General features: G+C 39.2%; 1 protein-coding gene across 1 annotated transcript in view; it reads right to left on the reverse strand.

Moving 5' to 3' along the window:
• The window catches only part of TMED10 (transmembrane p24 trafficking protein 10), a 35771-nt gene that overhangs the window by 5966 nt on the left and 5531 nt on the right, over positions 1 to 24274 (reverse strand). Inside the window, exons 2-3 of the mRNA XM_069465132.1 lie at positions 10956 to 11067; positions 7721 to 7794 (exon numbers count right to left, since the gene is read on the reverse strand). Coding sequence (XP_069321233.1) covers positions 7721 to 7794; positions 10956 to 11067 — 186 coding nt within the window. The remainder of the gene's footprint in view (positions 1 to 7720; positions 7795 to 10955; positions 11068 to 24274) is intronic.

The following is a 24274-nucleotide window of genomic DNA, read 5'->3' on the forward strand; positions in this document are numbered from 1 at the left end:
AAAATATATATAAAAAAAATAAGCCGGGCATGGTGGTGCATGCCTGTAGTCCCAGCTACTCGGGAGGCTGAGACAGGAGGATCGCTTGAGCTCAGGAGTTTGAGGTTGCTGTGAGCTAGGCTGACACCACGGGACTCACTCTAGCCTGGGCAACAGAGTGAGACTCTGTCTCAAAAAAAAAAAAAAAAAAAAAAAAATATTAACAGAGATGAAATAGTGAACATGGGATGAAAGGGAGGAGTTTAAGGATGATTTTTACCTTCTCTTTGCTTATCTATATTCTTCCCTGCGTGTGGAAAGAACAAATCAAAAGTTATTTAGAATAAAACAAGAAACTGCTGTTAAGATAGGGCTATAAAAATTCAGTTTATATTTAAAGTATATAAAAGTGTGGCAATGGATTTGTGATGATACAACTAAATTTTCTTTCACCGGATGCACATTTTCTTACATTTGTAAAATCATGGCTTGAGTTAATGGTGTGACTGGCAGCTGTAGAACAGCTTTTGGGTATAGAATATAACCAATGGTTGGTTAATGCATTGAGCTAACTTTCCTAGCTGAATGCCCAAATGCAGGGTTTTGCCATTAGCCCAGAATATATATCTGCTGATAGATTTCATATAGAGCTGGAGAGCAAAAAAAATTTGCCAAGAAAAATACAAGAGATACACAATAAACTGAATGTTAGTCTGTTAACATCTTTCCTTCTGCTCTATACTTCCTCCTCCAAAGCTTCCTGAATCAGATAGTATAAGGGAAAAGGCATGACACTTCTTAGAGATAAATTATTTAAGGCTGCCTAAATAGAGACTTGCAAAAGAAACTGGAAGTGAAACTATGGCTGTGCCTCTGCCAGCTGAAAATATTTTAAAAATTACTTTGAAGACTACTTCTAGTCCCTCCCCCACTTTTAATTAAATGACAACAGCCCAAAGGTCTAAAACACAAAAAAGGATGACAGAATTAAACCTGGTAGTGAGGATGGACTTTGTAGATTAAAAATCTACAAAAAATCTGTTCCCAATCTCTTCCCAGTATTATTTTGTAGTTGTATAAACAACACATAAACATATTCTCCTGCTAAAAATTTAAACTATTCAGAAACAGAGGTCCACCTTCATAGTTCCTTAATTCCCAAATCCCCACATTCCTTTTCAGAGGTGACTATGGTTATAAACTTGATGTGTAACTTTCCATACATAAATAGTGCTTATCTTCTAATAAGATATACAACTCCTGGGCTCAAGTGATCCTCCTGCCTCAGCCTTCTGAGTAGCTTAGACTACAGGCACACACCACTAGATGATGCCTGGCTAATTTTTGTGTTTTTAGTAGAGACGGAATCTCACTCTTGTTCAGGCTGGTCTCAAACTCCTGAGCTCAAGTGATCCTCCCACCTCGGCCTCCCAGAGTGCTGGGATTACAGGCGTGAGCCACCGCACCTGGCCTATAAGGCATTACGCATTAACTTCTACAACAAAGATACACATTGAAAGAATGGAAAGAAAGCAGTGAGAGATTAATTCTAGCTGGGAGGATAAAGGGCAGCTTAACAGGAAGTGGGCGAGCTGCGTCTTACAAGTTGGGTATGACTTTGAAAGAGATGGAGGGCCAGGCGCTGTGGCTCACGCCTGTAATCCTAGCACTCTGGGAGGCCAAGGTGGGCGGATCGTTTGAGCTCAGGAGTTCGAGACCAGCCTGAGCAAGAGTGAGACCCCGTCTCTACTAAAAATAGAAAGACATTATATGGACAACTAAAAATCTACATAGAAAAAATTAGCCGGGCATAGTGGCGCATGCCTGTAGTCCCAGCTACTCGGGAGGCTGAGGCAGTAGGATCGCTTAAGCCGAGGAGTCTGAGGTTGCTGTGAGCTAAGCTGACGCCACGGCACTCACTCTAGCCTGGGCAACAGAGTGAGACTCTGTCTCAACAAAAAAAAAAACAAAAAAAAAACAAAGAAAGAAAGAGATGGGAGAAGACATTCAAGGCTGGGGGGAACGTGTAAACCAAAACACAGAGGGAGAAAAGTACAGGCCATCTTTAGGAGACTACGAATAGTCTAGACATAAGTAGTCTGATGTGCTAGAAGCTAGACTAGAGGGGTGTGTGTGTGTGTGGTGTGTGTGTGTACACAAATATGTGCCAACGCTAGTGCTGGGGGAGGGTGGTGGATAATAGCAAATGAAAGGCTCAAGCTGAAGTTAGACTGAAGCTAAATTAGGGAAGGGGATGAAAAAGGTAGTATAAATGAATGAGACCTATTTGTATATGCTCAGAATGTGGTATGTATTTTATGCTTTATAATCTCATTTAATCCTCATAACCCAATATGGTGAGTATTATTATCCTTAATGTTTTTCAGATGAGGAAACTAAGGCTTGGAGATGTTAGATAATTTACCCAAGGTCTCACAGCTCAGTGGAGCTGAGCCTGGAGTCCAAGTCTATCTGAGTTTATACTCTTTTTGTAGGTACTAGAAATCTGATGAAGAAAGCTAGATGACTACACTAAGTTTTTCCTGAATCAAAGGTGAAATGAACAAGCTATTTAGGCAACAAGGATCTGGATAAGTAGTCCAGTTTGTTTGACTAATAAATGTACTGGGTTTCCTACTGCTATTACTTTTGCAGGCAACAGAGTAAATTTTTTAAATGAATTTTAAGTTTTCTCAAGAAGATCCTCTTTACTTGCTCAGGATGAAGCATTCAATGACTATCATCATAGTCAGTATAAAAAACTAAAAATGAAAGCCCCAGTATCAAAATCCCTACTAACTTTTGTTTTGCTCTTCTAAACATTTGATTTACTATTCAGACTATCTGTAAGAATGCCAAATTATACATGCTTCATGAAGGCAGGCCGGTATTTTTCCAGTCCACTTCTCTCCTGTATGGCTGGAAGCATGAGGTATGTTTTGCCAACAGCTTGAAAAAAGCAGTCTATATGACAAGATGTACCATAAGTTCTCCACTAGGGGGTGGCACTCCCTTAGTAGGCTGCACGTAGCTGTTAAATAATCAAAGGATGTTAGAGCTACAGGGGACTTCATTTTACAATAAGCCCCACCTTTTACAAATTAGGAAACTAAAGATGCCATAAAGTTACTCAGTCTTTGGGTGGCAAACCAAGATCAGCAGCACCATGGTCTTTTAACTCCCTATCTAGGGCCAGTGAAGCATTTATTTAACATTGAACTGCAAAACTCTGCTGCAAAATGCAAGAACAGAATTCCTGACTTCCAGAAGCATGCATACTCACTGTACCTAAATCCTACCTATCTTTCAACACTTAACCATGAAGCCGCCTTCAATCACTCCCATCCACTGACTCCTTCGTCCCTAAAGACCTATAGCACTTAGACTGTGTCACACAATTAACAATCATACACTTTCATAGTCACAAACTGTTTTGATTTTTATCCTTTTCCCTCACACTCAAATCTGAACAAAAGGAAATTAAAATGATTTCTAGTTTGTGTAATGCTAAATATCTGATGCATAGTAAACATTTGTAACTAACTTGTTATGTCCATTCTATGCCTTCTTCAAAGGAGCCAACTTTCTCATAGTACGTGAGTGCAGCTAGTCCCCTAAAGCAAGTGCTTCCTCCTATGCTAAAAGCACTCTGCATCTGTCTTCGCTTAGCATTCATATCATGAAGCCCAGTGCCCAAGAGAAAGCCCTCTCTACAATATTGACCATTCTCATCCATCCTGGTAGGTACTGTTTGGAAAACTAAATGTTATAAAGCCTTTCTCTGTATACCTGTGACACCTCCAAAATATCAGTAAAATTAAACTCTTCTTAAACCATATTCAAATCTTCCGTTCTAATGATTTCAACCTAGGGCTCACAGAGTTATTTATATGTAACTCTACCAAGAAAAGGTATTAACTCTCTGAAAACCTGCTTCTTAAACAGAGGTGTTAATCCAGCCTCTAGAAAATCTCTAGATTACTTTCCTTGGTGGAGCATTGAGACCCAAGAGAGAAGCTTCTTGTGACAAGCCAAATTCAGTCAAATTAGTTTGTTGCCCCCACAGCCCTCACAAACTCCAGAAACAGCAATAGACGTGAAGACCATCTAGTCTAACATAACTGAGATAAAGATGACATACCTACATCCAAGGACAAATCTACTTGCACCTGAGGTGGGGATATATGAATCACAAGCGTAGTTACAGAAGTTCAAAAGGTCAACAGGGTGCCAAAGTAAGTCCAGTTAATACTGCCAATCTTAGAGCTAAGTGAAATTTAGAAAGTTCCTATGTACTCTGTCATAGTCATTTGGCAGTTTCCAGAACAGGTAGGAGTAGGGAGCTAAAATATATTGAACTGACCAACAGCGTGTGCCTTACTCATGTTATTTCATTTAACCTATGTCAAGATGGGGATTTTGGATCTAGTACATGGAACAAGAGTTCTTCCTTCCTGGGGGCATTCAGAGAAACAGAACTTTTGAAAAGTCTTCAGCTATTGCTCCAACCAGGGCAACTTTGTTTTCGGTGTATCTGTTGATAGCAAATGACAGACTAAAAGCATCCCTAGGCAGAACAGGATTTTACTCATGTTGAAAACGCTGACATCCACAGCAAAGAAGGGACAGACACAGCCCAGAAGTTGAGGATATGTCAGATAACTCCTTCTTTGTGGGACAGTAATTGTCTTCATTCTCCCAGACTGCATGACCAGTCCCTGCAAACTGCTGCTCTAGTCACAGACCACAAATTAAAAAGAAATGGCTCAGTTCACACATCGAATCTACAAAGATGTTCCCTTCTGAAGGACAAAAGCAAGACAATGGCCAGAGGTTTGTAAAATACCTCACAGGTAACCTAAAGTCCTTTATTTCTGGGGACATAAACATTCTTTTTCTTTAAAGAATTCAAGCTACAATATGGCAAGCATTCTGTCTTCAAAATAATAGCATCTTATATTTGTATTGTGCTACATTGCAATTTCATGTGTGTTAACTAACAACAATTTAAGCAGATAACGTGGTACTCTGCCCAGCTATTAGTACTCTAATTACTATTGAATTTTACAGGACCACATGGGATTTCAGAATTATGAGTCCACAAATATAAGGGAGCGACGTGTTAGATGTGCGGAAAATTAATGTGCCATCTTCCTGAATCTTTATACTGATGCCAAAGATTCCAAATCATCTGGAGATAAAGACTCTCCATTATCTCAAGGGCCCGAAATTAAATGCCTCAAAAACTCTACAAATGCTTAGCGCTCTCTGGTAATTACCCAGGGAACAAAATGCTTCTATTATCCAAGTTCTTGTCACAGGCATTAGCCCAGAGACAACTAACAGCTATTTCTAAGCAAGGTTCCGGAGAGCCTAGCCATAGACAGAAAAGGGCTGGTCTTTGGCCTGTGTTATAATCACTCCTCCTCTGCCTCAGTCTGGTCTGCTGTTTGCGGGAGAGAGGGGAGTTAGTAAAGAAAGTAGTGGGGAGGAGTTTCTTGGTTAAGAAGCAGAACCTTAGAGCTATGTTGTAACCATGTGCGTAAAGAAAGGCTTAGGACGTGCCAGACATCTGAAGCAGGAAGCAGGCAGAGGAAGCACTGTGGTTTCCTTTCGGCTAGGGATTCCCCTCTTAGGTTAAGCAGAAGGTCAGGAAAGATAAAGCCCCTTTCCCAATGTCAATAAAGCCCGAGCATGATGAAAATTCCAGGAAGGGGTTCTAAAATGTTATACAATAATTGTGTCCAAGTCGTTCTTTATGTAAACCAATAATAATGTCATCTGTTTTTGAGGGGAACTAGCTATGTCTAATGTCTAACAGGGCATGGGTGCCCTGTTATTTAATAAATACCCTTAATGACAGCTATCATTTTGGAGAAAAAAGTTACAACAAGTAAAATTCCACAATGAATGCTTGCATAGAGAATGGTCCCCAGTGGGGGAACGGTAAACACATGCTGAAAATCATTTTACCTATTCTCCCACCTCATAACTACAACGTTTTTCTTAGCGTTTTATACCTTACAAAAGCATTGTAACATACATTACCTATTTGAAATATTAAGATTCTTCTGAATCATGAAGTAAAACGAATTTTCAATTTACTTTTAAATTTATCAAATAAAGAGGATCTCGTTTTATTTCTTTTAAACAAGCCTAGAGACTAAAACAAGCAATTGAAAGTCTCTACCGGGAATTGCCTCCCATTCACTACTGTATCACATGCTCCTACTTGTTGCTTCTAAATAACACTACCTAGTTTCATTTAATTGAATGTTTGAACAAGGAAAAAGAGGAAAGACCCCAGGAGATGCAATTGTTGTACTACTTCCTGCTGCAGAATTAACTAGTCACTTTCAATCTTCTTCCATTTTAGGATATCTTCCTTCCAAAGTCCTGACCAAAAAGAGCAACTTCTGTGCCATGATTCTTAGAAGACTCCTAAATCACTTAAAACAACTTTGCTTCATTTATTTAGTTTACATTCTTCAAAAGCCATTTACATTTCCTGTACCCCATCCTCTTTTTCATGCCCTCAGGTACTGTTTTGCTGGGTAAAAATATTCTTATCTTTCTGTAAAGATCAATTCTATAAAGATCAGTCTTATATAGTTCTTGTGGTTTTTCAAAGGTGCTCTTCATTTGAAGAACCATTTTGTGCTGCCTCCAAAGTCTCTCACAGAGAGATGAAAAAGGTTGTTTCTCTTCTCCTTAGTATCTGCACACCTCCACCTCCCTGTCACCCAAATAAATGTCAGTTTTTATTACTCTGTAATACTCCCTGTCAGCATCAAATTTTTATTTATTATCTCTATTCCTGGTCTCTTGCAGCTTTTTTCTCCATTCTTCCTTCTTCCTTAAAAGTTTGAAATTATTTTAACTAAAAGCTATTTTTGACTATTGTTGTTTCTCAAAGACAGCACAGTTCAAGACTACACAGCACTGAATTCATGTTCTAGAGAGAGAGAGAATGTAGTTGTTGGTCTCAGAAAAAATGTCTTAGGAATAAAAACTAATCATTTTTCTTAACCTTGGACATTAACACATAACTGAATTCCAGCTTTAAAAATTTTTCTACATATGTGTGTGTGTATGTATACATATATATATATAGAGAGAGAGAGAGAGAGAGAGAGAGAAATCTATCTTTATCTATCTAGTTTCTGCCTCAGGAGAACTAATGGCATTTTTTTTTTTTTTTTTTTTTTTTTTTTTTGACAAGGTCTTGCTCTGTCACCCGAGCTAGAGTACAGTGGTGCGATCATAGCTCACAGCAACCTTAAACTCCTGGGCTCAAACTCCTGCTTCAGCCTCCCAAGTAGCTGGGACTATAGGTGCATACCACCATGCCTGGCTAATTTTTAAATTTTTTATAGACACAGAGTGTCACTCTTGCTCAGGCTGGTCTCAAACTCCTGAGCTCAAGCGATCCTCTTGCCTTGGCCTCCCAGAGTGCTAGGATTATAGGTGTGAGCCATGGTGCCTGGCCTTTGAGTGTTTTATCACACCAACATTTCTATGGACAGCTGGTTCAGTCCTTTGGCTGACAGCACAGCCAGAATTATTGTTCAAGGCTGTTAATACAACTTTTTGTATCAATAAGATCACAGCTGGCTGTCACATGACTGCTGAGAAAACCACAGCTTTCTGGGCAAAGCATAGCCTATTGTCCCGACTAGGTCACAGAAACCTCACAGCACAACACGCTACTCCCTCCTCTGGCTGTTACAGCAGGACATACCTCTTCATAATTTTTTGCCTCCACTCCATGCTTCATGTCTAGGATCACGAGTTGGTCAGGTACCCGCCCTGTTCCTGAGAAAGAAATCAAAGGATTCATTGTGTGGAATGCTTAAAATTCCGGGAAATCACTCATCCACCCTCCCTCTCCCTAACCCCTACCCCTCTCAATAGAGGGAAACAGCCGTAACTCCTCCCCCTACTCAGCTGCAAAAAATTCCTGGCTCTGGCTAAAATCACAAACATTCCAAACAAAGCCTCTGTCTGTGTGGGGTGCCGGAAAGCAACGTGAACATGCTACTGGCAAACATATCTGAGCAGGCAGGACACAAGACACTGCAACTGGTGCTACAGAAGAATAAAATAGGAGAAGAGAAAACATGTGGGCTTATAATATTGGAAAATAAAAGTCCAAACAGTGTGAGAGTGAGTGGCATATAGATCAATAGATAGTAGGCACCAACTTAGGCTGAAAATGCATATTTCCACATCTGAAAAGGTTGCCTTGTCAAATTTTGAAAGAAGGTCATGCCCAATTAGGATAATTGGGTATATGCTAAGTTTGGATTTACTTAATACAAACTTGAATACTGAAAAGGATATAGGTTTTATCTAATATTCCACTTTAATTCAAATATTATGATCAATGTATGATCTATTTTAATAGGTGAATACAATGTTATAGGGCTATTCCCACTAAGCCCTTGAAACAGCTCAAGGAAAAAACTTTACAATAGGAGTACAAATCTCAGGCATGAGTCTTGGAAAGAAAAATGTCTATTGGGATAGTAGGACCAACAAAGCAGTGTTCATATTAGAAAAGTTAATCTGATTCAACTTGATCAAAAAGGAACTCTAATCTTAAATTATCAAGTAGGAGAATGGGAAAGACCCAAAGAGACCCAGAAAACTGTTCAGCTCCAATCTCCTGGAATTTACCTACTTATAAAATTAAAAGCTGCCTACATGAAATTTAGAAGTTTTGGGAAACTTGGTGCCACTTAAGCACTGGGGTTCCTGAGACCAGAAGTCACAGGGAATGGTAATGTACTCACTCTGTGAGGACTGAGAGACACTGGAGGTTTTCTGAAATGAACTGAAGTCAGTTCAATAACTACTCATTCAAACTCACTGTGTTAGAGATTTTTAAGGGTTATGCTATGGTTTAACTGTGCCACTCAAAGTTCATGTGTTGAAAAATTTATTATCAATGCAACAGCACTGAGAGGTGGGACCTTTAAGAGGTGATTAGGTCATGATCACATTTAAGAGGGGCCTCAACATCATGAATGGATTAGTGCTGTTATCAAGGGAGTGGATGTGTTACAAAAGTGAGTTCACCCCCTGCTTGCTCTCTCTTGCACACACTCTCACCATGTGATGCCTTCCACCATGTTACTGTGACACAGTAACAAAACCCTCACCAGATGTGGCCTCTCAATCCCAGACTTCCCAGCCTCCAGATAAACTTCCACTGTGTGTAAATTACCCAGTGTGTGGTGTTCTGTTATAGCAGCATAAAATGGAGGGTACCCTAAGATAGGGTACAATCTGCCTTCAAATAATTCAATGGGGATCTAAGACATACATACATACACAGTTATGGCAGACGTACATAACAATTACAGTGAAAATGCAAAGCAGTGTAAAATTTTAAGCCAAAACAACTGGTTCAGATAATCCTGGCTATGGAACAAAGGGAAGAGGAAGGAAGAGATTAGTTGTGCACAGACTTCACTAAAGAGGGAGCACCTAAAGGCAGGACTTGGGCAAAGTATTCTAGGCAAAAGGCAAAGCATGGGCAAAGGCTCAGATACTGAAATGAATATGGCATATTTAAAAAACAGTAAAGAACTTCTTTTGGATAGACTAGAAAGATTAATTTGAAAGCAAGAGAAATCGATTGCATAGGTAAGATTAAGAACAAACAAAGACAAGTTACATATGTTTTCTGAGCATTAAACCAACAAATCTCCAAGCAAAACAAAACAAAATGTGCCACTCAGCATGGTCTGCTCTCCCAAATTCAATGTGTAATTGTGATTATGACATTTCCCATAGGAGATGTAATACAAATTTTTGCTTTTCCTTCATCACTTAAAAAGTTGTGAAACCTAAGCCGCTCATAACCCGACCTAGTCCAAATGATCAAGACACCCTCTTCCTAACAGAGTCTTCCAACTATTTCTATTTGTCATAACACACTGCAGTCATGTGCTGCCTAACAATGACAGACTGCATATACAACTCTAGTCTCATGAGATTATAATACAGTATTTTTACTGTATCTTTTCTATGTTTAGATACACAAATACTTACCATTGTGTTCCTGTTGCCTACAGTATTCAATACAGTACCATGCTGTACAGCTTTGTAGCCTAGGAGCAATAGGCTATACCATATAGCCCAGGAGCACAGTAGCCCCACTGGATGATAGGGCATACCATCCAGGTTTGTGTAAGTACACTTGATGCTTGCACAACAACAAAATCGCCTAAGGACCACTTCTCAGAATATATTCCCATTGTAGACACATGACTGCATTAGCATTATTCAAGCCCAACCAAAACCTCAAAACCACAGACCTCTGGCTGGTCAGAGTCCAGACCATGTAGTCTCTTGCATAGAGAAGTCAGCCTATCCTCCTAGCTGATAACGTGGCCCTAAAGGGTCTCCTTTGTAAAAAAGACCCTTCAGTAATTTCTCTCTGCATTTGCCTGGCAAACAGACAATCCTTTTTTTTTTTTTTTTTTAGATTTTATTTTGTTAGAGCAGTTTTAGTTCACAGCAAAATTGAGAGGAATGAACAAACACTTCCCATATCCCTCTTACCCCCACATGTGTATAGCCTCCCTCATCATCATCTCCCACCAGAGTGGTAGGGTTCTTACAAATGCTGAACCTACGTTCACACACCATTATCACCAAAGTCCACAGATTACATCCGGGTTAACTTTTGGTGTACATTCCAAATGTAATGTTGGGACAAATGTACACTGACATGTATCTACCATTAGAGTATCATACAGATACTATTATCCTCTGTGTTCCACCTAATCTTTTACTCTGCCTAGACAATCTTTTAAAAGGTGCTTCAAAGACTACAAGATATCAGGTCTCCATATCAGAATAAAAAAAAGAACACAAACGAAACCAGATTTCGAGTGCTGACTATAGCAGGGGGCACTAAAGGTGGGGAAGATGCTTAATCCAGGGAAAACACTCTGACTACTTACCCTTGCTCTCAAAACACACTTCAAACATGTCATAATCTTCAGTGGTAAAGGCAAATTTCCCCTTGGTTGCATCCTCCTTGGAGTAGAGAATATGGCCAGCAGAATCTGTGATCTAAAGTAAAAACTTAAGTAAGAATAGGCAGCTAATAACACCCAGGAAGAGAACTTAGAGAAACTGGAGAGATAGACACACTATCTATAAAAGACAGTTGATAGTTCTCATTATGATGACTATGTTCCAACACCCACAAAGACAGGAACTGGATTAGAAGATGAAACCCAAGTACAACAAATTTTATTCATTCAAACTGCCTAACCACACTGCAGGCTAGAATCTGTTGCTGCTAAGACATAACAAAAAGTTGATCCAGTGATCCAGCCAATGCTCTAAGTTACATAAATTGGGGTTTATCAGCAAAAACTCAACCTTATAGAATGTAGACTTAGTTTCTTTCATTCCCTACAGAGGGACATATCACAAAAATGGAAGTGGCCGATTACTAAAAGATTATACAAGAGGGAGAAAGATATGTAAAAACACATTTCTTCTATAAAACAGATGTGATGGGGCAGGGGGTAGGGGGAAAGAATAGAATCAGGACACTTGATAGAAGGACAGAAAGAAAAGAAGGCATACATAGAGAAAAAAATCTGGGAGATCTCTTCCTGCAAATTTCATGTTAATTTTGTCAACAGCTGCACAGGGTGGGAACAAAACATGGGAGATAAACAAAATATTTCTCCTAAAAAAGATATTCTTGGTTTCCATATGTAGTTATTCTTTTCTAGGTCCTTAGCTTTATCTCTTCAAATTTAAACTGCTCCATTTACTAGAGGATGGCCTACAAGCACAGACGAAGGGGCATATGTTGGTATAAGTGAATGGCCACATACAAAACAAGGGAACAACATGGTAACTTAATACACTGGATCTCAGGCTTCTTTTCTAGAGCACATGGCTGTCAGAAAGGTGATGAAGACATATTTCATCATCTAAAACAAGAAGCTATTTTACAACATGGAACACAAAAGTAGTAGCTTCGTTATATTAAATTGGATGTGCTAATGCTATTTGTTAAAACAGAAGTCTTTTATAGGTGAAATTTTAAACAGGAAATTAAGTAGCATATGTTTGTACTTATGTATTTAAAAGCACTTTATAATAGTAGTTATTTCTGAGGGGTGAAATTTCCTCTTCATATTTTATTTTCTTTCAACTTTCTACAAAGGCATGTTCATTTATGGTCAAAATAATAAAGCTGGCCAGGTGCGGTGGCTCACGCCTGCAATCCTACCACTCTGGGAGGCCGAGGCTGGAGGATCGCTCAAGGTCAGGAGTTCGAGACGAGCCTGAGCAAGAGCGAGACCCTGTTTCTACTAAAAATAGAAAGAAATGATCTGGACAGCTAAAATTATATATATATTAAAAAAAAATTAGCCGGACATGGTGGCACATGCCTGTAGTCCCAGCTACTCAGGAGGCTGAGGCAGTAGGATCGCTTAAGCCCTGGAGTTTGAGGTTGCTGTGAGCTAGGCTGACACCACGGCATTCTAGCCCGGGCAACAGAGTAAGGTCTCAAAAAAAAAAAAATAATAATAATAATAAAGCTATTTCACTTTGGAAAAAACCATAATAACTAAAGAAAGTTATCAATACTAGATAAGTTTGAAATGATGGGTTAGTAAAAAAGGTTTTATGGTACATCTTCTAAATTTCCTAATAACAGCAGTTAATATTAAACAAGTGTCTTCTGCCATCCAACATCTTTCATTAATTTGTCAAGCATTTAAGATATCTAGATCTGTGCTGTCACTGGGGATGCAAGGATGAGTAAGATAGTTCCTGTCTTCAAAGGCAGGGCTATGAGTCTAAATGAGCAGAGGGATAAGAAATGAGACACCTTCATTGTGGTTTTAATTAGCATTTCCCTGACGATTAGTGATATCAAGCACTTTTTCATATATGTTAGCCAATCGTATGAGGTGATGAAATATGCTAATTAACTTGATTGTGATAATCATTTTACAATGTATATGTATATCAAAACATATTATCTTGAATATACAGAATTTTTGTCAATTATATTAATACCTCAATAAAGCTAAAAAAAAAATGAGACAGCTTCACTGCAATGTGAAAAGCTTGCTACTGGAGGGTATGCACTGGTGCCATGGTATGGAGGGTCAAGGTGGGTGTACAGGAGGGAGTAACATATGAGCCGAGTTCTAAAGGATAAATCTCAATCAAGGGGAGAATAGGGGCAAAAACATTCAGGGTAGAAGTAGTAAATATGGTAAATATGAAGGCCTGGAATCCAGAAAAAACAAACAAAAATATGGCATCATCATAACACTAATAGCTAATATTTACTAAACACTAAGTGTGGAGTACTGTACCGCTGCTTCATATGGTTGGTTTTTTTTTTGTTTGTTTGTTTGTTTTTTTTGAGACAGAGCCTTGCCTAGGCTGGAGTGCATGGCACGATCATAGCTCACTGTAACGTCTTATTCCTGGGCTCAAGTGATCCTCCTGCCTCAGCCTCCTGAGTAGCCGGGACTACAGGCACACGCCACCATGCCCAGCAATTTTTTTTATTTTTTGTAGAGACAGGGTCTCACTATTGTGCTCAGGCTGGTCTTATACTCCTGGCCTCAAGTGATACTCCCGCCTTGGTCACGAAAGTGCAGGAATTACAGGCATGAGCCACTGAGCTTGGCCTCTGTTTTAAATTTAATCCTCACTATAACCCTATAGGTAAGAATTATTTCCCCCACGTTTTACAGGAGGAAACTGAGGCACGGAGAGGTTAAGTGGCTGGAGAGGTACTGGCCAGATCATGTAGAACTAGAATACCAAGCTAATGAGTTTAAATTTCGTTAGTACAAAGTGGAGAGGCAATAAAGAATTTGAAGCTAGAGAGTAATGTGATTCAATGTACAATTTAAAAAGATGAATCTGAGATACTGTAAAGACAGACTAAAGAAGGACAACACCAGAGATAAGGAGATGGGTCGGGACACTAATCCAGTACTCCAGTTGAGAAACGAGGAAGGCCTTGGGTATGTATAGTGAGAAGGGGACAGATACAAGGGATTTTAAGGAGGTGGAATTTACAGGACAAAGTCAGAAAGTAAATGCCCACAGGGATTAAGTGAGAAACATATTGAGTCTAATGGAGCAGCATAAATAACAGGGAGGGGTGGGCACTATGGCAAACTGGAGAAGCCAGGAAGGCCATGGCACTCCAGGCTTTCAGATCACCCAATTTTTCAAGAGAAACTAGACATTTTAACTTTTATTTGAAATACCCTAATTTTTAAATCTTCACAACCAACCTCAACATTTGAAAAACAATCTCAAGGCCAAATGAAACATGCCTATCGAACCAAGTTCTTCTGGGCCAACAATTTTAACCTCTGCATAAGCCCCCAAAAAGCTGACTAAAATCACAGAAAAACTGGGCAGTACTGAGGTCTCAGCTAAGATAATGAACCACAAATTTCTAGTGGTAACATCTAGCAGCCAGAATGCAGGAGCAAAGAAAAGGCATGTGCATTAACTGATCTAAGCCTGGGGTTCCACACTGAGTGGTTTGGAAAAGGATTAAGGAATCACGCTATATATTTTATAATCTTCAATTCTCTCAACAACCCCACTTAGATCAGGCTTATTATCCCCATTTTACTGATGAGGAAACTCAGTAATTCGTCCATTATTACAATTAATAAATCGTGTTATGTGGCTCTGAGAAAGTCTAGAACTCATGCTCTTTCCACATTCCATTGTTGCCCCCTGGCAAAAGGAACTTCTGAAAGAAGTGGAATGCACAGAAGCCAAGAAAGACTAACAGAATCTTTGGATTCTTTGGATCAGTGCAAATCAGAGAGCTGAGAGTCCTCTCAAGTGGGACACAGCAATGTTCAGTGTACATTCTCCACCTTAGAGAGATCAGCACACAGCCACAAGGTAAAGACCCTGAAGTCAGCAACAGCCAAACAACCTGCACGGGAAAATTTAGCCCTGAAGATTCCTAAAGGCCTCTTGTTCATGTGACACTTTTTCTGAATCATCAACTCAAAGAAAAAGCATAAAAAAGGATGACTTTAGAAACTTGGATGTGCACATATTATAAGGCAAAAGGGTCTGGGAACTAATCAAATCCCAAAGTGTCACCACATTGTAGTCACCAGTATGGTGCCACTCTTCCTTTTTCCAGAATCAGTTCATACCACTCAGATACCCACTTCTCCATTCCCCAGTCCCTCAAAAACAAAATGACAATTCTCAAGGGCAAAGAGGAAGTTCAAAAAGATAGACACCAGGAATAATAGATTTTCACATTCCAAGCTGCTCTAAAAACCCTAATTTGGATTTGGCTCCAAGGAATAAAGTTACAGATAACGTAACTTCTCTAAGGTGAATTTGGTTTAAAATAAGTTTCCAGATTTGCTCACTGCACTATTTAATTCTAAAGGGAGAAGGTAAGAATTATAGATTGCTAGAAATGTGTAAATATAAGTGAAACTGGTAGAAGACAGCAGGGAATAATCATCAAGGCTATAGCACTGAACCTACGAGTCATCACAGATTTCATCATCTCCACACTAAGGCAAGGAAAGAGACTAGGTCACTGGTCTAGGACAAACAACTCAATTTAACAGGGCTTACAAGATTTGGCACACATTTGTCCAACCACCTTACTTCCTTCCTGGAAGAACAGATTATGATCTCTTTATTTTCTCCTAAGACATTAAAAGTGTCCTTCAAAAAAAATTTTTTTTTTAATTTAAGGAGAGGAGTCTCTTCACATCATAAAGGGGCTTAATGTAGGTAGTAACATTCTTATTAAGGCACTGGTAAAAATCTTTCATTGAGTTACTTTGCAAAATGAATTAAGAAGTCCGTCATGTTTTTCTGAAAGACTCCAGAAAAATCCACACCTCCAACAGGTACTCAGAAGGGGTAAATTATTATTTAAATTGTGCTCTACCACGTTGTACTGAGGAATCCTGGAAGAACTATTTGCTTTGTCTCTTCTCTCTATAACATCTGAAAAATTATTAAAAATTCATTCTAGGCCTAAGACTCAAATGCATTTTAAGAGGCTGAAGGCAAAGGACCCACGACTGCAGCCTGCATCTTTTATCAGCATGAAATTTTCCTCCCAGAAACAGTGTGTGATGATGCTTCGCAGTTCCCTCGGAGGCTCCACATGTCTATACTCCCTATAACCTTCAGGTGACACAACTACACAAGGGTATTTATCTGGATATTTGGAAATCTAGGCACACAACTTGACACCTGAACTTTTAGGTTGGGCTAACTCATATGGACTATAGGGCATTCGAAAAGATCCTTAGGTTTTTCTGAAAATCAGTAGATTTCCTATCTAGCTCCTATAACTTTGCAGTTATTTAGGAGCCAAGCCATTAGTCTTAAAGGGAAAAAAAAAATCACATCCCCTAACCCCAACATGATTACATAAACCAGCAGGTAGCTAAAATGAGGGAATAGGAAGCTGGGCCAACCTCAATGACTAACCAGAGCTGGCAAAGTCTAATAGGCTGAAATGATAGATTTTAATTTCCTTTACTTAAAATGTTCTGATTACAGATCACCTTAAAAGATCATTTGGTTTCTCAGGAAATGAGAGGTTCCTCCCCCCCTTAAATTCTACTAGAGAACCACCTTGGTAATATTCTACGTAACTGCTGGTTTTACCTTTAAGAGCTAAGCAAGCCCTTAAAGGATTCTTTTCTTTCCTTTTAACAATAAAAATACGTATATTTACCATAAAGTTATTTAATTAAACAAAGGTAATATCAAGCTATAAAGTTTGTCCATATGACATCAATGCATGGGAAGTAATAAAGATTTATTTCTAGATAACACCTTCTGAAGAAAGCAAACCAAAGTTCACAACTTAAAAAGTAGGGGGAAAAAAGTGTTAATTGTACATGCAGAGTAGCTGATGTCAAGACTATGTGAATACTCACACTGCAACTGTCAAATAAGTGAGAAGACAGGTCACCGGGAAAATAAAACTCACTTAGAATCGGATTTTCTTGGGCCATTCTAGGCAGTGGCTGGAAACAGGTTCTTGAGTAGGTCCTGCTCCCGAAGCCTGCCCCCATTCCTTTACCAAACAGTTAAGATAATACCCTGCCTACTTCAAAAGGGTCTCAAGTAACTTAGACCAATAAAGCAATTAGGAATAAAAGAGACTAGAGTTCACCTGAAGGAAGAAACACATGTGTTATGAAGAACCTGAATTGAGCAAATGATATTCGCACAATAAATTTGGCTCTAAGTTTTCTGGAAGACAAGATTAAAAGGCCAAAAGAGAAATAAGTTGGGTTACACATCATTTGTTTTCTAACAAAAGCTCACAAATTTATCTCAGGGGCAATTTTCCTGGAACTAACCATGAACAACAATTTATCAGGAAGGTCCCTGTAAAAGGACTGTGACCAGTATTAGACTCTTCATCTTCAACCACGGTCATGCTAAAGATACAATACAGTTAAAATGGATGCTTTTAGTGACCCTCCCTAATGATGAATGGCCTGACCTAATGCAGAGGTGGGACCTGGTTCTCTGCCCTGCCCCCCAACACTACCACTTTTCTCCCCATCATAGCCCACTCTTGCTGCTCACAGAATTCCAGCCTTACTCTCTAAAGTTGCAAGAAGGATGAGATTATTTTTGGCCACTTGCTGCTACCACAATTGTGTTAAAAAACAAACAAACAAAAAAGCACCAGGAAAAGTGTCTTAAAAATATTACTATTCACCCAGATTGGTTTCTAATACCCTTCCTCCAATAAAAGGAACCAGGGCTCCTTGGAGAAATGGTTGATCCTAGGACTGAGGCAGGAACTGTATAAAATGAGCCTGGAGCATCTTATAGTGCCAGAAAGTAAGGAAGTGCTCAAAAACAAGAACAAAAAAACACAAGAATGGGAGTTTGTCAAAGAGCCATAGCAGCCAACCTAAAAAGCATACAATAGGCCGGGCGCGGTGGCTCACGCCTGTAATCCTAGCACTCTGGGAGGCCGAGGCGGGTGGATCGCTCGAGGTCAGGAGTTCGAGACCAGCCTGAGCAAGAGTGAGACCCCGTCTCTACTAAAAATAGAAAGAAATTATATGGACAACTAAAATATATATATACAAAAAATTAGCCGGGCATGGTGGTGCATGCCTGTAGTCCCAACTACTCGGGAGGCTGAGGCAGGAGGATCCCTTAAGTCCAGGAGTTTGAGGCTGCTGTGAGCTAGGCTGACACCACGGCACTCACTCTAGCCTGGGCAACAAAGCGAGACTCTGTCTCAAAAAATAAAATAAAATAAAATAAAAAGCATACAATAGCCAAAGCTGAAACAATTTGAGCAACAAAATAAAGTAGTATTGGATTATAATCCAAAATACACAATAAATATTCATGAATCGATATTGATATAAATGATTGAATACATAAATGGGGAGAAGACAAATCTCCCGTGGAGAAGACTCTCAAATAATTTATACAGACAATGTACCCCTATGGAGGTGATGCATAACTCCTCACTCCTGAAGTGTGGAATGCATAAAGTGACTTCCTTCTAAAGAACACAGTATAGAATGGGGTGGGGCGGGGGAAGTAACTTTATAAGTGGAGAAACCTGACAGACACTCACTCAGCCAGATAATGAAGGGTAGTATCACCAGTGATAAACCACGTTGATATGATGTAATGAAATGACACTTTACCTCTGTGGTCTTTCTCCCCAAAACCCATGACCCCGGTCTTATCATGAGAAAAACATCAGACAAATACCAGTAAAGGGGCACGCTACAAAATACTCAAAACTTTCAAGGTCATCAAAGACAAGAAAGGTCTGAGAAACTGTCACAAACTAGAGGAGCCCAAATAGACATGACTAAATATAATGTATCCAGGATGGGATCCTGGAACAGAACAAAGGACATTAGGTAAAACAAACTATGGAAATATGAATAAAGTATGGACTTCAGTTAGTTTATAATAATGTATCGATACTGGTTTATTCATTGTGACAAATGTATGGTAGTAATATGTTAACAATAGCGGGAACTGGGTGTGGGGTATATGGGATCTATATTATCTTGATTATTTTTCTGTAAATCTCAAACTGTTCTAAAATAAAAAGTTTATTTGAAAAAAATACTATCCAGAAGGATGAAGTCAAACACACCTTGTAGTTCCTAACTCAGGAATTTAGAAATAGCAAGTCCCTTGTAAAAGTCCTATGTATTGAATAGAAATGAATCGAAACAGAAATAGCTAGCCTTTACTCTCTTTGAGAGACAGTATAGCATAGTAATTAAGACCGAAGGTTATAGAGTTAGACTGGGGTCTGTGCTCAAATCAGTTACGCCACTTAGCTGTAAAGCCTTGGTCATGTTCCTTAACCTCTCTGTGCCTCATTTGTAAAACAAGTACAACAATTGTACATGCTTCACAAGGTTATTGTGAGGATTAAATGTAACACAGGTAAAATGCTTTGAAAAATGTTTGTCACATAGCAAATAAATGTTACTATTATTGTTAACATCATTGTTTTTATAATGTTTGTTGGTGATAACTCAGAACTCTGTAAATACAGGCAGTCCCCCAGCTATGGACGACCCAACTTATGGCATTCTATATTTACAAATGGGCCCCCAAGGCTCTCCCTGAGGATAATTTATAATTAAATTAATGATTTGGGAACTAGTTTTTCCACGCATGTAAACAAACCCGCATGGCATAAGTGGTTCGGTGGCGTGCAGCATCTTTACACTAGCAGCTCATAGATAGAGAAGCAGCTGACAGAAACACAAGAACATGAAGAATCAGAAAATCCAGACAAAAAAGGTGACAACAAAAGAATTAGCTGAAGCCTTTTGACTCATTAAAGCACGATCTGCTAAGCGTGAGGAGCAAGATCCTAACATTGAGTGGTTTACAAAGTTTTACAGTGTAGTCAGTGAGAACATCAGCTGCTACAAAGCCACTTACGATGAAAAAAAGAAAAAGGCTGTGCAAACAACCCTAAGTACCTTTTTCAAGAAACTGATTTCAGTGGTAAGCTCCTCTCCTCCAGCAACAGAATCAAATCCTGATTCTCCAGCACCATCATTTCCATCATATTCCAATTAATGTTAACCTAGCTTTTTGCCTCAAAAATGTCCCTTCCAGTAAGCAAGACACTGATACAACATTAGGTGTTAACCTTTAATATTCTTTTTTGAAATTTCCCCTATCTCTTATCTAAATTTTTTGTATGAGTTTGTTTTTATGTTCTGTTTGTTTGAATTAAAAGGAAAAGCACACTAGTTTCTGTAACTTATTACAGTACAGGGGCAGTATTATTATTGCAGTAGTACATTACCGAATCTGAGCCATTATAGTATTATTATTATTATTATTACCATATATGTACTGTTCATCAGGGATCCAAGTTACATACAAATCCAATCTAAAGACATTCTCAGGAACATATCTCATCAGTAATCCAGGGACTGCCTGTATTTAGGTCACTAACCATACTTCCAATCTAACAGTACTAACAGATGGGAAACTAGCTGAAGTATGCTATGTTGACTAAACCCAGGAATGATTGGGGCCTGAATGGTTATTGCATGGACACAGAGAGAAAAGGACACATAGGTACACTCTCAAGAAAGCAGCCGCAAGATTTAGAAACTGAAAAGATAAAAAAAAAAATGCCTAACAGAATAAGTATTCAATCCTTTTAGCTGATAAAAAGGGACAGTAAGGAATCAAAGATGATGCCAGCATTCCTACCTGTGGTTTTTAACCTGATAAGGAATAAACCACATGAAGGATCCAACATTAGGGGCATGGAGGGAGGGCGAAGAAAGGACGGTGGCTGCATACATAATGATCAGGGGTTGTGGTTCTCTACGTTTCATTTGGTAAGAGTTCACAAGTACGCTTGACCCAATAGGTCTTTTCTCCTAAGATATAAAAAAGCAGAAAGAACACCAATGCATTAAAGATGCTGTAGTTTTAGGCTAGAAAAACAGTACCAGAAACACTTTCAAAAAGCTACAAGTCACCACTGTATCTCTTTAAAAAAAAAGAACATGGACAACTCTGAGGGCTTAGAAGCTTAATGGGCATAAAATGAATTTGCCCTGATCTTATAAACAAGAGCAAGTATCAAGTCTATCAACTGCATTCCTGAAATCAAAGGATCACATCTATATTTTACCTAGAACAAAGTCAAACTTAGAAAGGCCACGAGCAGCATTTAGCAACACTAAATTCTTTCAAATTTCCAACACAATTCAGTGATGGTATAGCACAGTACAGAAGTATTGCTTAAGCTAAAATATGATCAAGGAGGCTGGGAGACTTTTTGTAGAAGTGTTGAAACCAGAAATAGAAAATTTCCAGGCACTGGCATGATAATGGATAGATGCTCTGTTCCTGCTTCTATCAGCATTTGCTACATTAACTTAACACAGGCAATACGTCATGCTTGACTTGGGGGAGGAGGAGGTGGGGGGAAGAAAAGGGGAGAAAGAAGGGGAATGAGAACGAAAGACGGGCGGCTGCCTTAACAATACTACTGCGGGGGTGAAGCCAGATCAAATGTTTTTTTTCATACTGTTCCAAAGTTATTTACGGTAAAACCTCCAATGTGACCCTTTTAGGCACAAACAAAGCCTTGTTCTTTCTTAACAACTAGTCCCTTGATTTCCCACACTTCATGTTGAACAATGAGATTGGGGGCACAGGATAAAGCAGATGACATCAACTTTCCTCAAGTCGGAGGCTTGTTTGGGAACCCAAATTCTGGTCTGTGGCCAGCTGGCTGATTTCACAGAGAGCCCTACTGTCCAGGCTGCCAGGCTGCGTATGCATACGGGTGCAATGGCTCAGGATCAACCACCAGTCAGCAATCCACAATTCACAAAAGAAACAGCATAGAAGTCATTGCACCCCACTAGGTTACCTTTAAAAATTTGTTCCACTTTACTAAAAACTAGATTGCCTTCCGAAGTCATCATAAAGATACAGTATGGCAATTTCAAACTCTAACTAGCTCCCTTCTCTAGATCAGTTCAAAACAGAGGAGACTGTAGAAAACTGTTTATTGAATAAGTGACATATCTCAACTTCTATGGAGAAGGAAACACAAGGTCAAGTTTTAATGAAAAGCTAGAAATTTTAAATATAATACAAAAAGAATCTAGATTTATGCTTTTAAAAGCTAATATACTAGGCCAGGCGTGGTGGCTCATGCCTGTAATCTTAGCATTCTGGGAGGCCGAGGCAGGAGGATCACTTGAGGTCAGGAGTTCGAGACCAGCCTGAGCAAGAGCGAAACCCCATTTCTACTGAAAATATTAAAGAAATAAGCCAGGCAACTAAAAATATAAAAAATTAGCCAGGTGTGGTGGCACATGCCTATAGGCCCAGCTACTGGGGAGGCTGAGGCAGGAGAATAGCTTGAGCCCAGGAGTTTGAGGTTGCTGTGAGCTAAGCTGATGCCACGGCACTCTAGCCTGGGCAACAGAGCGAGACTCTATTTCAAAATAAAATAAAATAAAATAAAAATAAAAGCTAACATACCAATTAGTCTCCTGTACTGAACCATCTACTTATTGACCTGTTGCTAACCCAGTGGACACTAGTCACGCTAAATACAAATTGAAAGGGCCATATTTTTCCCAATAGAAAAAGATCAGCCTACGTAAAGGCCCATAGGATAGTTACTGATAAAAAAAAAAAGGATGGCTACGTTTGAGGAATGAGCAACAAGCATCCTATTCTTTCTCCTTTCCAGCACAGAACAGCCCTCAGTACAGATACCATTAATAAAAAGCTGAAATATAATCATTCCAAATAAAATAATCTGAAAACTATAGCATATATAGTATATTTTCATACAGCTTTTGGTGAAGGGGGAAAAAAGTTATAAGCCAATGGTTTCCCAACTGCCAAGTTGCTTCCTCATAATTTTTAGGCTTAAAGTTTGGCAGGACTACATGACTCAGGGCTGAACTCTTCAAATGATCTGTTTGGCTTTCTTATCTATAAACTAGCTGGGAAGGATTGAGACCATAACTGGGTATAATATCCAAATTTTAGAAAATCTCATTTAGCAAAATAAATTGTTAATTAGCATTAGTACTCTTGAAAAATGACAACAAAAAAAAAAATGTTAGACCAATTAGATTATTTGGAAAAAGCTGAAAAGGTGTTTATAAATGACTTAATTATTATCATCAGGCTTTTCTTTCCTTTCTGGTGATCATTATGACAACTCCTCACAATTGTTTTTTCCCTTTCTGTAACCTATTTCCAAAGTATAAATTACCCTTATGCAACAACTCCTCTTATCCCCTAAAATTAACTCATACCCCAATCTTCCCTAATAAATGGTACTGAATCTTATTAAACTATTATGGTATCATCTAGTCTTAATGAAAATGTGGTTTTCAATTCAAAATCAAGAGAGCTAAAATTTTGAGTACCTTTAACAGGCTTTTATTATGGACCTGAAATAATGGGGAAACTTCCATATTCACTATGAGTGATGAGTTGATACTTCCTGCTTCAACTCTGTGCAGCAAAGTCTTTATATCTGATACTATTTAGCCTGATTTAGCCTCATTTTGTGAAATGAGCAGGGAAGAGGGGTATGGGATAGACTCAACTGGAAATCGCAACACAAAATGCATGTCAATATAGGCCTAAAGCAGGTATCTTTGCAGCAGAGGCCCATCCATCATTTCAATCCATCTCTCTCTGTTCAGAGATGCCTCCCATGACCGCTCAAATACTCTTAACCCTATCAATCACCCTCTACCCCCTACTGCCTGACTTTTCCTTAAAGGACTTATCACTACCTGAATTTGTGTTTTTTAACTTGTTTTTTGTTTTTGTTCCCCACGAGGGTTCAAGGACCTTGTCCCCTGTTCATCCCACATCCCCAGCCAGGGCTGGCACATACTAAATATTAAATAATTGTTGAATGAATGGAAGAATCACAAACAAGGCCGGGCGCGGTGGCTCACGCCTGTAATCCTAGCACTCTGGGAGGCCGAGGTGGGCGGATCGTTTGAGCTCAGGAGTTCGAGACCAGCCTGAGCAAGAGCGAGACCCCACCTCTACTAAAAATAGAAAGAAATTATATGGACAGCTAAAAATATATATAGAAAAAATTAGCCGGGCATGGTGGCGCATGCCTGTAGTCCCAGCTACTCGGGAGGCTGAGACAGGAGGATCGCTTGAGCTCAGGAGTTTGAGGTTGCTGTGAGCTAGGCTGACGCCACGGCACTCA

The sequence above is a fragment of the Eulemur rufifrons genome, chromosome 2, assembly GCF_041146395.1.
Source record: "Eulemur rufifrons isolate Redbay chromosome 2, OSU_ERuf_1, whole genome shotgun sequence".
NCBI lineage: Eukaryota > Metazoa > Chordata > Mammalia > Primates > Lemuridae > Eulemur > Eulemur rufifrons.